General features: G+C 37.1%; 1 protein-coding gene across 5 annotated transcripts in view; it reads left to right on the forward strand.

Annotated features, from left to right (window-relative positions):
- The window catches only part of DPY19L3 (dpy-19 like C-mannosyltransferase 3), an 86836-nt gene that overhangs the window by 36222 nt on the left and 34058 nt on the right, over positions 1-16556 (forward strand). For 4 of the 5 annotated variants that reach the window (XR_007514759.1, XM_049865065.1, XM_049865067.1 and 1 more), the window contains 6 exons: positions 1501-1624; positions 2168-2302; positions 11102-11233; positions 12969-13070; positions 14437-14510; positions 14686-14844. Coding sequence is in view for 4 of the 5 variants with exons in the window: in XM_049865065.1 (XP_049721022.1) it covers positions 1501-1624; positions 2168-2302; positions 11102-11233; positions 12969-13070; positions 14437-14510; positions 14686-14844 (726 nt within the window). In the remaining variant the exon portion in view is untranslated. The remainder of the gene's footprint in view (positions 1-1500; positions 1625-2167; positions 2303-11101; positions 11234-12968; positions 13071-14436; positions 14511-14685; positions 14845-16556) is intronic. The other variant, XM_049865066.1, reaches the window with a different exon arrangement.

Raw genomic sequence — 16556 nt, forward strand, 5'->3', positions numbered from 1 at the left:
ACGGAGCTTTCTCTCTCTGGTACCTGTCCGTGTTTATTTTTCCTTTTTAGTAAGTCAGAAAGTCCTGCTTATTTATATTTCCAGCTAAGGAATAGAATGTTGAATTGCAAATCAAGACAATCATCTGTAATAATCCAATTCAGTTACCAATCTTCTGTGTAATCAATATTTCTCCAGCCACATATCTTTTAAAGAAGTTCAATAATATCTTCACCATCAAGCTTAATACGGTTGTGTTAGGTTCACAATTAAACCAAAAAAACCAAAGCCATTGCCGTCGAGCCAGTTCTGACTCATAACGACCCTATAGGACAGGGTAGAACTACCCCATAGAGTTCCCAAGGAGCACCTGATGGATTCGAACTGCCAACCTTTTGGTTAGCAGCCATAGCTCTTAACCACTACGCCACCAGGGTTTCCGGCTCACAATTAGCAAATCATAAAGCACCATACAAATGCAAGGAAGTTCTTCCATTAGCTAATTAATATCTATTATTAGTTTCTCAATACTAAAAAAAAAAAAAGGAGTCTTACGAAATAGCATTTTTTAAACTTCTTTTACATTGTTGCCTGACCTACAGTAGCAACGCCCATATTCAGTAAGGAAGAGTCTTACAACTTAAACAGTAGTTCAAACACTGATTTTTATTTTGTAATCCTAAGCAAATTACTTTTTATTATAACCTTGTTGGGCTCTTACTATATACAAAGCACTTTGCAAATGTTCTGTATGTATTCTTTTAACAACCCTATAAAGTAAGTACTGTTATTATCTCATTTTAGAGATGAGGAAATTGAGGTTTAAAAGGCTAAGTAATCTATTTAAGGTCATAGCTGCGTCTTGGTCAGAATTCAAACTCAGGGTATGGGACCGCTGTGGTATCCCGCCTTATAACATTTCTCTCTAACATCTTAAATTACTCCGCTAAGCGTCAATGAAAGTCAAATTGATTCTTGCTACTAGGAGTAAGTAAGATGCATTTGTTGAATGTCTGCTATTATAATGATGGCTCTTGGTGCTGGGTGTACACAGTTGAAAACTGATCTATGCTTGCGCTCTGGGGATTCACATTCTAGAGACGCAGTTTTTTAAAAAATTATTGCCAGGAACAAATTGAAGACCCAAGTGTAAAGCACTAAAGAAGTACAAAGACGGAGAATGTAAAGCATCGCCTGTTGGCACCGGTAAAGTTAGAGAGAAAGAGAAGTGAGAGGCAGTGTGGTGTGATACGTTCACGCAGTCTGTGTGTCGCAGTCACTGACAGGGGTTTGAAGCCCAACTGTACCACTTAGCATAGCCCTAGATAAGTTACGTACATTTGCTCAATGTCAAGTGTATGTTGCAGGAACCAGGATGACAATGACAATCAGTATTATTAAAAGCCAGTGAGCAGACTCTAAGTCTGGACTTAATGTAATTTATTTTTCATTGTTAGCACTTTCTGAGGAAATTATTGTAAAAGTTATCACTTTGGCCAATTGTGTTTTCTTTTTGTGCAGAATAGATACCACAAGAGTTGAGTTTACCATTCCACTGAGGGAGAACTGGGCACTGCCCTTCTTCGCAGTTCAGATAGCAGCGATTACGTATTTCCTGAGACCAAATTTACAGCCTCTTTCTGAAGTAAGTTTGTGTGATACCGTATGTATTTTTAAATTTCACAATTTTGTTCAAGAAGCTTCAGGAACTGTGATGTGCCTGCGGTGTCCGAGGCTGTGAATAGTTCTCACTCCACGACCAATTGTTTAACTGGAGTTAATGGAGGTTTTCTTTTTCTGAGCTTTTTCCTACTTCGCAAAGAAAATGTTTTCCTGTTCAATGTTAAAAATGTACTCCACATAATCCACCCTTAAATAGTTGTAGCAAACCCCACACACATTTTGTGCAAAACTGTCAGAGTTTTTAAGCCATTGCTCTTGAGATATGATTCGGTGCATTATCGCCTCCATAATAGTGTGGAATACACATACCGTATGTGAATATTTATATGCAGAGTGTCACTTTAGGATATTTAGAGCTGAAGTAACAAATGAAAGGGCTTTCAGAGCAATCATTTATGGTTTTTCTATTTGGTTTATAGAGATATTGGCTGCTCTTGAGAAAACCTGTCTGGAAGACTTTTTATTACAAGAGGTGCGTAAATTATACAAATTTTTCTTTTTACAGAGGCTGACACTTCTTGCCATTTTTGTATCAACTTTTCTCTTTAGTCTGACATGGCAGTTTAATCAATTTATGATGCTGCTGCAGGCATTAGTACTGTTCGTGCTGGACTCCTTAGACATGCTACCAGCAGTGAAGGTAAGCCTTGCTTTCCTCTCTCAGCTGAGGTTTTCCATTGTTTAGGGTTTTATGCCATAGAATGAGCTCAGAATATGCACGTGCTTAATAATAAAGTTGAAGCTGCTTCTTGGCTCTAGTATATATGTGCTGTGATCAGTTGAAGCTGAGTGATGTATGTAGCCTAGTTTGACACTCTTAATGTCTATTCTGTTTATTTTTATTTAAAAAGATGGAGTTATTTGGGACACATATGCCTAGGTCAGTTGTCTGTAGAGATGACGTAAACTTGCAAATGGAAGATAGGCATTTTAAAATTTCTTACTGTGTATTGGCTTATATTTCAAGGAACTCAAAGGGAATATGATAATTTTTATGTTGTACTTTATAAAATTTTCATAAAACCATTTAGCCAATATGGGATGCGATTCCCTTGGACTGGTCAAAGGTCACAGATGAAATAAGTCAGTTAGAAAGAGGCCCACAATCAGTCTACCAGTCTGTGCTGCTACCATTTAATAGCATGATTTTTACACATCACAGACGTATTTTGATGTCTGTACGCTCTTTAATTTGCTCATAGTTACTATTCTAAAGTAGCTATTCTAAGTATTTTCCAGGTGTAATAAAAAAGTTGGAAACCCTGGTGGCGTAGTGGTTAAGTGCTGTGGCTGCTAACCAAGAGGTCGGCAGTTCGAGTCCACCAGGCGCTCCTCGGAAACTCTACGGGGCAGTTCTACTCTGTCCTGTAGGGTCGCTATGAGTCGGAATCGACTCGACGGCGCTGGCTTGGGTTTTAATAAAAAAATTGTGGGGCATTGGTGTTTCAGTGGTATAATTCTTGCCATCTATGCAGGAGATGCGGCCTTGATTCCCAGCCAGTGTACCACATGCAGCTATTATCTGTCTGTCAGTAGAGGCTTACGTGTTGCTATAATGCTGAACATCAGGGCTTCCAGACTAAGAGTAGGAAGAAAGGCTTGGCAGTCTATTTCGGAAGATCAGCCAGTGATAACTCCGTGGATCAGAATGGTCCAATCTGCAACTGATCGGGGGATGGCACACATTGTGTGTGGAGTCTCCATGAGTCAGGGGCTGCCTTGACAGTAGATAACAACAACAACAAATTTTTTCCAGATCTAAGGCAGCACTATAGCCCAATACTGAAGAATAGAACTCATTTATTCCATGTCAAAAAAGGTGCTATAAACTTTGGAAATTAAATGGGTCTGGATTAGGAAACATTCAAGTCAACCAACAAATACACACCGGCTGTCTGCTAAGCTACCATAATAGAATAGGCACCACAGAACTTACTGATGTAAGACATTGCCCATATCCACAGGGAGCTTACCATCTAGCTTGGGAAATAAAGATAATAGAAAAACAGAACAACTAGAGAAGTGTTAGATTTCAGATTGTAGTAATGATAGTGCTAGTAAGTCTAGAAGAAAAGAATTTCTTTGTAGGCTAGGAAGATTTCACAGAAATGGGAAACCTGAGCTGGACCACAAAAGAAGAGAGTAGGATTTGGGTGGAGTGTAAACAGGACAGACTGAGAAGGTAAAATACAGTAATGAAAGCAAGTAGAAAAATTGGCCAAGTTAAAAAATATGTAATACTTAGTGTTTGGATAGGTGTGAAGCAGTGGGCATTCACACACTGCTGGTAACAGTTAAATTGTTACAGTCTTTCTGTAGTATACTTTTACAGCAGATATCAAAAGCCTAAAATGTGGATTTCCTCTTACCAGCAATTGCACTTCTGGAAGTTTATACTAAGGAAATAATAACTAGTTGTATTATAATAAGAAAAAAGCTGGAGACAACCTCAATCAATAGCAATAGGGTATTGGTAAAAAAAATTACGGCCTATTTATGTAAGGAAGCATAACGTAACCATTAGTCTCTACCTCACCTTCTTTTTTTAAAGTAAAGTATCTACAGAGAAAGTGAGAAAAGGTCCTGGAAAGACAGCCATCACAGTGTTAACAGTCAGCTGCACGGTTGATGTTCTGTATATTCTTTTTGTTCTTCAGATCTTTTTTTTTTTCCTGCAATGAACTTGTATCTCTTTTAAAATTAGAAAAAAGAAAAAAGGTGCTGTTTTGACATACACACACAAAATTAAAGAACTTGTATCTCTTTTAAAATTAGAAAAAAGAAAAAAGGTGCTGTTTTGACATACACACACAAAATTAAAGAATAATACAGCTAATTTATTTTATATTCAATTCTGAACTTCGTTAAACGTTTATGTTTGAAACTGTGTTGTTGTTAGAAGTAGTTCTAAGTGTCAGAATTTAAGAAGGAACAGTGTTAAAATGAAGGGATCTTGAGTTGTAAAAGCATGTTGCCAGGATCAGCTCTGAAAATAACTAGCTTTTAAAACTTTGCCAAGTCATTTAACTTCTCTGAGCCTTCATTTCTTTATATATTAGAGTCACTGATTTCTAATCACGTCAAATGAAAAAGAGTTGGAATAATTACTATAGAAAAAAAAACCCAAATTCACGGCACAATGTGATAAAAAAAAAAGAAGCAGAATCTTTGATACGTATCACCTTCTTTTCGTGAATGATGGAAAATCTCTTTCCAACGAAAGCCCAGGTTTCCAGTCAGAAATGTTACAGGGGTTTTTAAATATAAAGGAGAATAGCAAATGGTATTATTAGGCATACACTTTTTGATTCATTAAAGGCTGAAAATATGAAGATAATAAAGTTTTAGTAATTCTTTATAGAAACAACAAGACACAATAATGATACATGCCTAAGAGATCCTTTGAAAGTATTACACATGCTTGCAGACAAGATGGAGTAGACACACTTCTTCCTATTCCTGCCAAGCCCAAGCCCACTGCCATCGAATCAATTCTGACTCTTAGCGACCCTATAGGTCAGAGTAGAACTGCCCCACAGGGTTTCCAAGGAGCACCTGGTGGATTTGAATTGCTGACCTTTTGGTTAACAGCCAGAGCTCTTAACCTCTACGCTGCCAGGGTTTCCATTCCTCTTGAGTACAGCTAAAAACCCTGGACAGTATATATAAAACAAGCATACCAGGATTTGGAAAGTGGAGGTAATAAAGCAAATTGCCTAGGGGCCTCAAGACTTGAGGAAAAACAGTGAGTTCCCTGGGTTTTATGCCTCATATATCCAAGACTAGGGGCTAGAGAAGCCAGCAACTCAGAAACACCAGTGGGCTCAGAAAAAAAAGCCCCAAGAAAAGCTCGCTGTCTCTAGCCAAAGGACCAGAAAAGAAGAAGCCTAGCAAGACAGATGACTGTTGAGACATTAGCTACGCTACTCCAACCACATACCACAGAAAAAACTGCAGCTCCACTCCCACCTCCATCAGTGAAGACGGAGTGGGGAGCCTAGACTTCCAGTTTCACCTAGCTGTAACAAGATGGTCCTCACTTCCTGCCAGGGTAGTTTCAGAAGAAGTCTAGTGGGGAGCCAGGACTTTGTCCAGAGGTGTCAGTGAAGGCCATGGGGAGCCTGGCTCTCCATCCCCATCCAGTAGTAATACGACACCCGTTCCCTTCCCTGCCAAGACGGTGTTAGAAGATGCCAGAAGGGAAATGGGGGCTTTCACCACCACTTAGGGGTGACAACCCCCAGCCCCACCCAGTGGTGTTATTGAAGGCCACATGAGGAGCAGTAACTAGATGTATCTCCCCTTCCCAGCCAAGGTGGAGTCAGTGGGGACTTAGTAAAGAATGTGAACCATCACCCAGCAGTGAAAGGTATCCCTCCCACCCCATCCTGGGGTATTAACGGAAGGCACATGAGGAGCTGAGACCTCCACTCCCATCTGGAAACAGTGAAGCAGTACTCTTCTTCCCCCACTGGCATAGTATCAAAGGAGACTTCCTGACACAGAGGACTGATCCAGATCTCATAGATGGTACTCAGAATGAACAGCGTGTACCTGAAAATCACTCGTTGTACAAAGAACCAGGAAAATCTTCTCGAATGAGAAGACACCAGCAGGTGCCAACATGGAGACATACAGAATTGAATTATCTGACTCAGAATGTAAAACAGCCATCATTAAAAAAAAGCTTCATCAAGCAATTACAGACAGGCTTGAAAACAAATGAAAATACACAAATTCTCATTAAAGAAATGGAAGATATGAAAAACCAAATGGAAATTTTAGAAGTGATAAATTTCAATAACCAAAATTTAAAATTCACTGCATAGACTCAGCAGCAGAATAGAGAAGCCAGGGAAGAGAACCAGACAACCTGAAGGTAGAACAATAGAAATTACCTAATCTGAACAACAGGAGAAAATCAACTGGGGGAAAAAATGAGCAGAGCTTTCAAGGACCTGTGGGAGTATAACAAAAACTCTTCACATTCATGTCATTGAAGTCGCAGAAGGAGAAGATGAGTACTGTGGAGCTGAAAAAAATATTCAAAGAAATTATAGCTGAGATTTTCCCAAATTTGGCAAGACAGCATAAACATACAGATTCAAGAAGCTGAGCTAACCTTAAACAGGATATACACAAATAAATTCACACCAAGACACATCATAGTCAAACTTCTGAAAACTAAAGACAGAGAGAGAAATCGACTCAACAACACCTAACAATAACACAAGAAACTTACTTCAGATATAACAGTCTAGGCAGGTTGGAAGGAAGGGGATGGAAAAAGAGATGCCGTGCAGGAATAGCTGTATTAATATCAGATGACGTGTACATTAGAGCAAAGAAAATTACCAGGGACATTGTATAACACTGAAAGGGTCAGTCTCCCAAGAAGAAGGACCTAACTGTGTAAGGATAGCAATCCTAAATGTGTAAGCACCAAACAGTAGAACTGCAAAATACGTGAAGCAAAAACTGACAGAATTGAAAGGAGAAATAGACAAATCCACAATTGTTGACTTCAGCATCCGTCTGTCAACCTTGATAGAGCAACCAAACAGAAAATCAGCAAGGATATAGAACTCAGCAGCACCATCAGTCAACAGGACCTAATCAACATTTATAGAACTCTCCACCCAACGGAAGGCACGCTGTTTTCTTAACAAATTTAGAAGAATTGACGTCAGAATGTATTCTCTGACCACAGTGGATTCAAACTAGAAATCAGTAACAGAAAGATGATAGGAAAACCTCCAACTTTTAGGAACTAAACAAGACACTTCTAAATAAGCCATGGATCAAAGAGGAAACTTTAAGGAGCATTGAATTCAGTGAAAATAAAAATACACCATATCAGAATTTGTGAGATGTGGTTAAAGAATTGCTGAAGGGAATTTAAGCACTATGTTTACATTAGAAAAGACAGTAAGTCTGAAATAATTGTTTAAGCTCCCACTTTTTTTTTTCTAAGAAACTAGAAAAAGAAGAGCAAAGTAAACCTAAAGGAAGCAGAGGAAAAAAATAATAACGTTAAGAGCAAAACCAAATGAATTTGAAAAAAACCAATAAAGAGACTCTGTGAAATAAAAATTTAGTTCTTTAAAAAGGTAATAAAACTGAGTAGCATCTAGCAAGACTCCATGGACACCTTGGAACCTAAAAACTTTTGAACCTTAACAGACTTGGATACCAAAGGCACTGCTTATGTTCTAGTCAGTGTACCTAGTGAAGACACAGAGTCTAAAGCCAAACTGCCTGGGTTTGGATGAGTTAATACATGTGATTCACTAAGAGCAGTGCCAGGTATTTTGTAAATGCTAAATAAACATTCCCTACAGTAAGTATGAATGATGATGAAGATCAATAGCATGACCCATTGAAGAGGATTCTAATTTTCACACAGAAAGAGTATGTATTATTGCTGCCTTGCTTCTAAACTATACTAATAGCCCCTGAGAAGAAACATCAGGTATACCACTGACAATCCACGGCTTTCCAGTATACGATACTGCTTGGTTACACATTTTTGGCTGCTCACCAGCAGTGTTTTCACTTGAACCTACGAAATCATTACATTTTAAAACTATGCGAACTTGTCACATAAGTTGTACTTTTTCTAGTAGTAAAACATGTCCACTTGATATAAAAAGAACTGCCAGTATCAAAAAACACTGCAGCCTAAATAAAGGCAAAAACATTTATGTGAAAAAAATTGTTTAAGAAGGAGTTGTTATCCTTAAAGATTTTCTGCAAATCAATGAGAGAAACATTCACAACCGAACAAAAGAGGACAGAGGATACAAACACTTCTTAAAATGAAAAGCATCAAAAAGGATAAAATATGTAGGTGTAAATCTAACAAAAGAAGTACAAAACTTGTACTCTGAAAACTATAAAACTTTGCTGAAAGAAAACCTAAAATAATGAAAAGTATCCCATATTTGTGGATCAGAAGACTTACTGTTAAGATGGTAATACATCCCAAATATATCTACACATTCAATGCAATTTATTTCAGAATCTCAGGTGGATTTTTTTGCAGAAAATGCCAAGCTGATCCTAAAATTCACATGGAAACTCAAGGGACCCAAAGTAGCCAGAATAACCTTGAAAAAGAAGGATACAGAAAAGTCATACTTCCTGATTTTAAAACTTACTGTAAACCTACAATAGTCAAGACCATGTGGTACTGGCATAAGGATAGACATACAGGTCAATGGAATAGAATGGAGAGTCCAGAAGTAAACCCCAACACTTGTGGCCAATCGATTTTCAACAAGAATGCCATGACAATTAAAGAGAAAGAACAGCCTTTTCAACACATGGGCCTGGGACAACTGAATATCCATGTGCAAAAGAATAAAGTTGGACCCCTTCCTCACACCATACATAAAAATAAACTCATAATGGATTGTAGACCTAAATATAAGAGGTAAAACCATAAAACTCTTAGAAAAGACAATCTACAGAATAGGAGGAAGTATTTGTAAATTATGTATGCGATAAGAGGCTTTCAGAATATGTACATATGTATGAATAGATATATGTGTGTGGATACATATACACACACACACAGATACATGTATAAGGAAGTGCATTCATTCATTTCTTCAGTATTTGTTGAGTGACTACCATGCTCTAGTGTGCCGTGCTTCAAGTGCCAAGGATACAGCAATTAACAAGATAAGGAAGTAATCAGATAAAACGACCTGAGGATGTTTTTAAAAGAATGTTTACAACATTCTTTTAAATGTTGTGTTTAAAATTTGTGGCACGTCCATGTGGTAGGATGTAGGTACCAGCCATCAGTTGCCTTTGAGTCAGTTGTGACTCATGACGACCTCGTGTGTTACAGAGTAAAACTCTGCTCTGTGGGGTTTTCAGTGACCTCTCTTCCCACGTGCCTCTGGGTGAGCTCAGACCTCCAACCTTTGCAGCCGAGCAAGCACATTCACCGTTTGTATCACCCAGGGACTCTGGGATGTATGTAGTTGTTTAAGTTTTCACAGACTAGGCGATGATGTGAGAAAATTATACAGTATAATGTGAAATAAGTAAAGTGTTATATGAAATATTGTACACCGTTATTAAATCAGAAACCCTGATGGCATAGTGGTTAAGAGGTACGGCTGCTAACTAAAAAGTCAGCAGTTCAAATCCACCAGGCGCTCCTTGGAAACCCTATGGGGCAGTTCTACTCTGTCCTTTAGGGGTGCTGTGAGTCAGAATCAAATCAGTAATATTTCTGTAGGCAGTGGTGTTCAGTTTTAAGTTTAGAGCCCACCTTTCTATTGATTACCGTTTCTTATGTTTTCAGAATTTTCTGAATCTTCTACAGTAAGATACATTGTCTTTATAACCATAAGAACTATGAGTTTGTTTCCCTGCATTTCCATTAACACCAAACAGTAGCACCGAACTGTTGCTGGCCTCACTTTAAATGCTCAATGTAGTTTGTTTCCTTTGAGATCAAGAAAATAAAATCATGGGAAAATCTGATATTCTGCTGAATAAAACTGTTATCTTTTATATGCCAAGGTGAGTATAGAATTGGCTGATTTGAAAGAGAAGAGGAAAACTAGCAGAAAGTATCAACTCTTTATTAAGGACTGTCTTTTTTCTTTGGGACTTTTATTTTTATATTCAATTTGGTTTTGTTTCTTTCAATGTCAGACTGTCAACAATTTTTATTACCTAAGTTGTCTTTAATGAGTGCTTATTCTGCCCAGGCATTTTCATACTGGAGCACATTCTGTTTTTACACCAGACCCTTACAGCAACTCTGTGAGGAAGGCATAATCACCTCCAGTTGAAAAATGAACCAGCTCCAGCACACCGAGGTCCCACAGCTGGTACATGGCAGAATCAGGACCACATTGCAGGGCTTTTGACTGTATGGCCCATATTCTTGACCATACACTCTGCTGTCTGCTACAAACCTATGAGGTGAAAGAGCAAACGGCCTTGCAGGAAGACCTTACGGTCTAGTCAGGTGGATCAGGCCCACATACATATAAAAGGAAACAATATATGATACAGCCCTGAAGCATATAGTGTGGAAAATTAGGAAATAACAGAATACAAATAGTACTGATTATTGGCTTTAGATAGTAGTTGTACAGGAATTTAGGAGAGAACCAAAGATTACAAGCTGCGTTTGCCGATTCTGAGACTCCATTTACACCGCGGTTTGCTTCCTGCATTTTGTATTATCCCTGTTGGTTTTCCCTTTAATTACTGTCATTATCAAATTGAAACTATTCTGGTATTAAAACGTAAGGAAACAACTGGAACGTATATGATTTGGTTTCTTGCGTTAGATCGTGTATTTTGCATCATGTGTAACCTGAGACGTATCCAGTCAGTGACCAAAATGTCAGCACATGGTTGTCGCTTGATAAAATCTGCTTGACCAGCTAATCTTTGATCCTTGCAGGTGACATGGCTGTACGGCATACAGATAACAAGTTTATTCCTGGTCTGCGTTCTTCAGTTTTTCAATTCCATGATTCTTGGATCATTGCTTATAAGCTTTAATCTTTCAGTATTAATTGCAAGAAAACTTCAGGTAGGACTTTTTCTGACCTTAATTAAACTTTCTTGGAAAATCGGTTGGTTGAACCTTATTTTGTAGAGCATGTGGAGAAAAATTTAGGAGGAAATTCCCCCTAAAAAGCACCGGTGGTATTAACTTGCCTTTTAGTGACGTGCATGGTGTAATGTTTCTGTTTTGAATCTTCCTGGGGTTGTGCGCAATTCCTTTTTTTTTTTTAAGAGAATTGAAAGCTTAATTCATTAAGGGATTAGCCAGAGATGCTTAGTTAAATGCCATTGATTTAAAATTGAAATAAAAGAAAAAATTTTTAAACTAATTTGTGTTTGTGTGTGTGTGTGCGTGTGTGTGAACTCAAGAATCGGAAGAATTTGTTACTTGTGGGAATGTACTCCCCACAGTCTTTCAGCCTGGCAGACACTTGGTGGCTTGACGTGGTCACCACTCTCTCTGTTCTCCTTTCATACCATGTTAGTAATTTTTAAGTGAGGTAAAATTAACTGTTTTGAGAAACTTTTGAGGATTTAAATAAATTCCTTTACAAATAAGGGGATACCCCCTAGTATAATAAAATCGTATTTGAAGCACTGACCTGATCTTTTGAAATTATCATATAATTAAAGTTTCTTAAATTTACATGAGGTTTATGAGTCATTGTTTTTCCTTAATATTGTGACAAAGCTGTTTTTTTTTTCTCATGCTATGACTATTTCTATATCAAGAAATCATTTTATTCTCTGCATTTGGAAAAATAAATCCCTTTTCCTGTTTGTCTTATGAGTAAGAGATGCTATGGGAAAACTGCCACAAAAATAATGAGTTGACTGTCTAAATACAATAGTTTATCCTTTTAACTTCAGTTATAATTAAGTGTTGCGCATATTTAAACTCTTCAGATACTAATTATATTTGACAATCTCTAACATTAAGAATTGTGAGAAGACTATTATATGTCAAAGAGCAAAGTTTACTTTTTTTGTGTTGTTAGCTTTTTCATTTAATTGCATTACAGCTATGTCTATGATAAATGAATTAATGGATAAGTTACGTAAAGATTTGTTGAGTAAACATATCCCAAGCACCTTCCAAGTATAGACCCCATACTCTGGCAGTGAATTTATAAGGAAAAAAAAAATGACTAGGACATAGTTTCTCATCTAACGGATCTCATCGTTAAGGTACCTGTTTACTATTGCAAATATTAAGACGGTGTAATATCAAGAAGATTAACCCACCGATTGCCATCAAGTCAGTTCCGACTCATGACGATACCATGTGTTCAAGAGTAGAACTGCTCCATAGGATTTTCTTGGCTGTAATCTTTATGGAAGGTCCCTGAGTGGTGCAAGCAGTTTACAACCTAAAGGTTGGTGGTTCAAACCTACCCAGTGGCACCATGGAAGAAAGGCCTGGTGATCTGTTACCATAAAGATTACAGCCAAGAAAACCCTGTGGAGCAGTTCTACTCTATAACACATAGGGCTGCCATGAGTTGGAATCAACTTGATGGCAACAGGTTTGGTTTTTTGTTTTTTTAATCTTTACAAAAGCTAGTCACCGGGTCTTTCTTCCACAGCTCCACTGAGTGAGTCATGAAGATTAGTAGGTTATATAAAAAAATATATTACACATAAATTTGCACATATATGTTGCATGATTCAGTGTTTTAATCCTTAAGTAAACTCATCTTAAGTGTTTATGAAGTTATGTTAAAATTTAAGAATTAAAATTCAACTCTTTTAATTTCTAGAAAAATCTGAAAACTGGAAGCTTCTTTAATAGGCTTGGGAAACTTTTATTACATTTATTCTTGGTTTTATGTTTGACACTTTTTCTCAACAACATTATTAAGGTAGGTTAATAAAATGCCATTTAATATATTTCTTAATTTACTCATGCCGTTGGAGAGAATTTTTTTATTAATGTTTTATTGTGTTTAAGGTGAAAGTTTACAGAGAAAATTAGGTTCCTGTTTAATAATATCTACACAAATTATTCAGTGATATGGAGGGAATTCTTTAAACTTTCAATTTCATGTATTTAGTTCTTGCTTTACGAAGTGTATCAGCATTACTGAAGAGTTACTTTTACTTTAAAGAAAAGCTCAGTTTTAGCTTTGTTTCAGTGACAGGGATTATTTTCTTGATTTTAGTCATTGATTTCTTTTCACTCCTCTTTAACATGGTCTGCATTGAACTTACTTTTGAGCTGTTAAACTTTTAAAAAACTCAACTTTAAAACCATTAAACAAGTATTTCTCTAAATTTAAAATCTGATTTTGAGAGAGAATTTTCTACACTATGGTACTTAAAAAAAAAAAAAAGATAAACATGATTCTTATTGGGTTGAGTGAATAAACTGGCCATACTGTATCGTCTTGGCTAGAAAGAACAGTAGAACTGACTTCTGGTCAATATTCTCCAACATTAAAACCTAAAATTAACGATCTTGTACAGCAAAACGAAGCCCTGATTAAGGGTTAAGATCAGCTGCTAACCAAAATGTCGGCAGTTTGAATACACCAGCCGCTCCTTGGAAACCCTAATACTAATGATAATAATAATGGTACTGTAATGAATACATTTTGTGTACTAACCTCAGTTCTGGCTTATTTTTTGTATCTTCATTTTTCTTCCAGTTCAGCTTCTTCTCCCATTTATGCCGTATGGATTTTTCTAAGCCATAGATTAAAATAAAATTATGTGAATTAAAATTATAATCACTAATGATGGACACCAGCATTTTTCCATTCCCCCCCTTGAGGATCACTGCTGTGTCTTGAGTTGTCTTTGGGTGAATGAGTCTCACATCACTTACATCTGCAGCCACAAACGTCAGAGCCAACAGGCTCTGTGGCTATTACGTACCTGGTACAAAGTCTGGAGTTTCAGATCATCATGCTGTTGCTCTCTGGTGAAGAAGATCATACTTCCTGTGCCTCAGCCTTCTCCCTCACCCCAAAACCAGACAGTGTATTTATAAATCTGTTTTACGTATTGAACTTACACACAGAAGTTTGTGTGAAAAGAGGATTCTGTTTGAAAAAAAGGGGAGGGAGGAGAGGGAGAAGGAAGTTTGAAAGTTCCTGCTTAAGACATCCCCAGTTTCATGAACTATCATGAACATTAATTAATTTTTTTTTTTTTTCCCAATTGGAAATTATCAAGAAGCCATACTAAGGCACTAATAGCAATTCTTGTTTTCTCCCTCCCCAATAGAAAATTTTAAACCTGAAGTCAGATGAACACATATTTAAATTCCTGAAGGCAAAATTTGGGTTTGGAGCAACAAGGTATGTCTGAATCGACAATCTGTGTTTGCTGTTTTACATTAAATCAGCAAGGACTTTAAAACTTGAGTCATCATTGTACCCTCAACTTAATTGCAGGCTCTTTTTGAGGAAAAATATAATGTAGTTTACTTGCCTTGGATTGAATTTAATACTTTGCTTTCCATTTGTTCCCTAGAGATTTTGATGCAAATCTGTATCTGTGTGAAGAAGCTTTTGGTCTCCTGCCTTTTAATACATTTGAAAGGCTTTCTGGTACTCTGCTTTTTTATGCTTATGTATTTGTTCTGTCCATCACAGTGATTGCAGCTATAGCGGTTGTCTTTCATAATCTCAGGTATGGTATATTTCAGACATCTAACGCTCTTTTTCTAATAAATTTGTTCTGTGTGGCAGAAAAACTACTAAGTTGAAAATCAAAATATCAGACACAGAACAGGGCAGTATTGTTCAGCTCATAGGAGGAACATTTTCAGTTTCCAGAAGACTCTGCTCTCGGATGTCTGTGTGAAGAGTAGTGGATACGAATCCAGGCTGACCTGGCTTTAAGTCCTGGCTGTGTACACATGGGAACGATAGGATCTTTGAGCCACTTATGGAACCTTTCAGTATTTCCACTTCCTTATCTGTTCAAGTAATACTAAGAGTATTTACAGGGTTTTGTGAGAAATAAGTCGAAAAAACATAAAGTATCTAGAATATTTTGTAGATGTTAGCTGTCATTATTATTGACTCTTAAGTCTCTATTTTGTTTCATTATTAGTTTCGTATGTGTATCTGCCTCTTTCTGTAATTACCCTCCTCCCCTTTTTTTTTAAATTTCTCATGAAATATGAAGAGTTAACTACTGTTCATTTATTTTGTTGCATCTTGTCTCAGGGCTCATAAAGTTGGAGTGGACCATAATTATTGGCATCTACTAAAAGTCTTAAGTAATAAGTAATAATTGTCCTTTTTAAAAAACTTAGCATCTCTACTAATCTATTGAAAGAATATTAAGGCTTTTAAAAAACTTGTCAGACTACCTTCCTCTCAAACTGATGGAGGTTTTTGCATTACTATCCATGTTAAATGGAAAGAAACTTCAGTGTAAGAAGTTGAAGCTACTGTCATTTATGAAAACTTAATGAAGCTCACAAGGAAGGCCTTTTTCTATATAGTTACCTTGCCAATTAAGGTGCTAGTGAACTGTGATTCACAGCCACGAGAGAGTCATGATGAGAAAAAGTCATTAGAATGAGGCCAGATCTGTTGAGGTGTTTTATGGTTATTTAAGAATGAAGCAACATTGAACCGTGAAAGTATTTCATTGACTATAAACTAGTTTTAGTATCTTTCAGAAGTGTTCTTTTTATACCTAGCCCAAGATAAAATTTAGCCCTATGAAAATAGATGGAAATTATTCTAGACAGTGTGATTTAATATTCTTCCAGACACACCAGGTGTCAATAGGACACTAGACTGCATACAGATCAGGAGGTTGAGTGGGCCCGCAGCATCTCTGTGAAGTGTCTGCCATGTGCAGTGTGAATCTGTGAGCCGTCTCTGCAAGCTGATTGGCATATGATTATAGAAACAGAGTTTAGAGCATCCTCATCTACCAGGTAGGGACATTAGGACTTTTATTAGAGAAAAAGCACTACATTAATTAATTTAAGAATTACAGTGTCGTCCTATGAATTAAAGGAGCCCTGTGGCGCAGTGGTTAAGCCCTAGGCTACTAATTGAAAGGTCACCGTTTTGAACCCACAAGCTGCTCCTTGGGCCAAAGATGTGGCAGTCTACTTCTGTAAGGATTACAGCCTTGGAAACCGTATGGGGCAGTTTTACTCTGTCCTACAGGGTCACTATGAGTCGCAACCAAGTCAACCGCAGTGGGTTTTTTCTTTTTTTTTTTTTTTGGTTTGGTAATATGAATTAACTTTTAAGTAATTTGGAGGATATTTTATCAATGCCAAGTATTTAAAGTATTTCTACCTTTTTTGTACTAGGAAGGGTGACACTGTTACGTTTGTACAACATATCTGCATTAGCACGAAGGATACAACT

Source organism: Elephas maximus, chromosome 21 (assembly GCF_024166365.1).
Source record: "Elephas maximus indicus isolate mEleMax1 chromosome 21, mEleMax1 primary haplotype, whole genome shotgun sequence".
In the NCBI taxonomy this organism is placed as follows: domain Eukaryota; kingdom Metazoa; phylum Chordata; class Mammalia; order Proboscidea; family Elephantidae; genus Elephas; species Elephas maximus.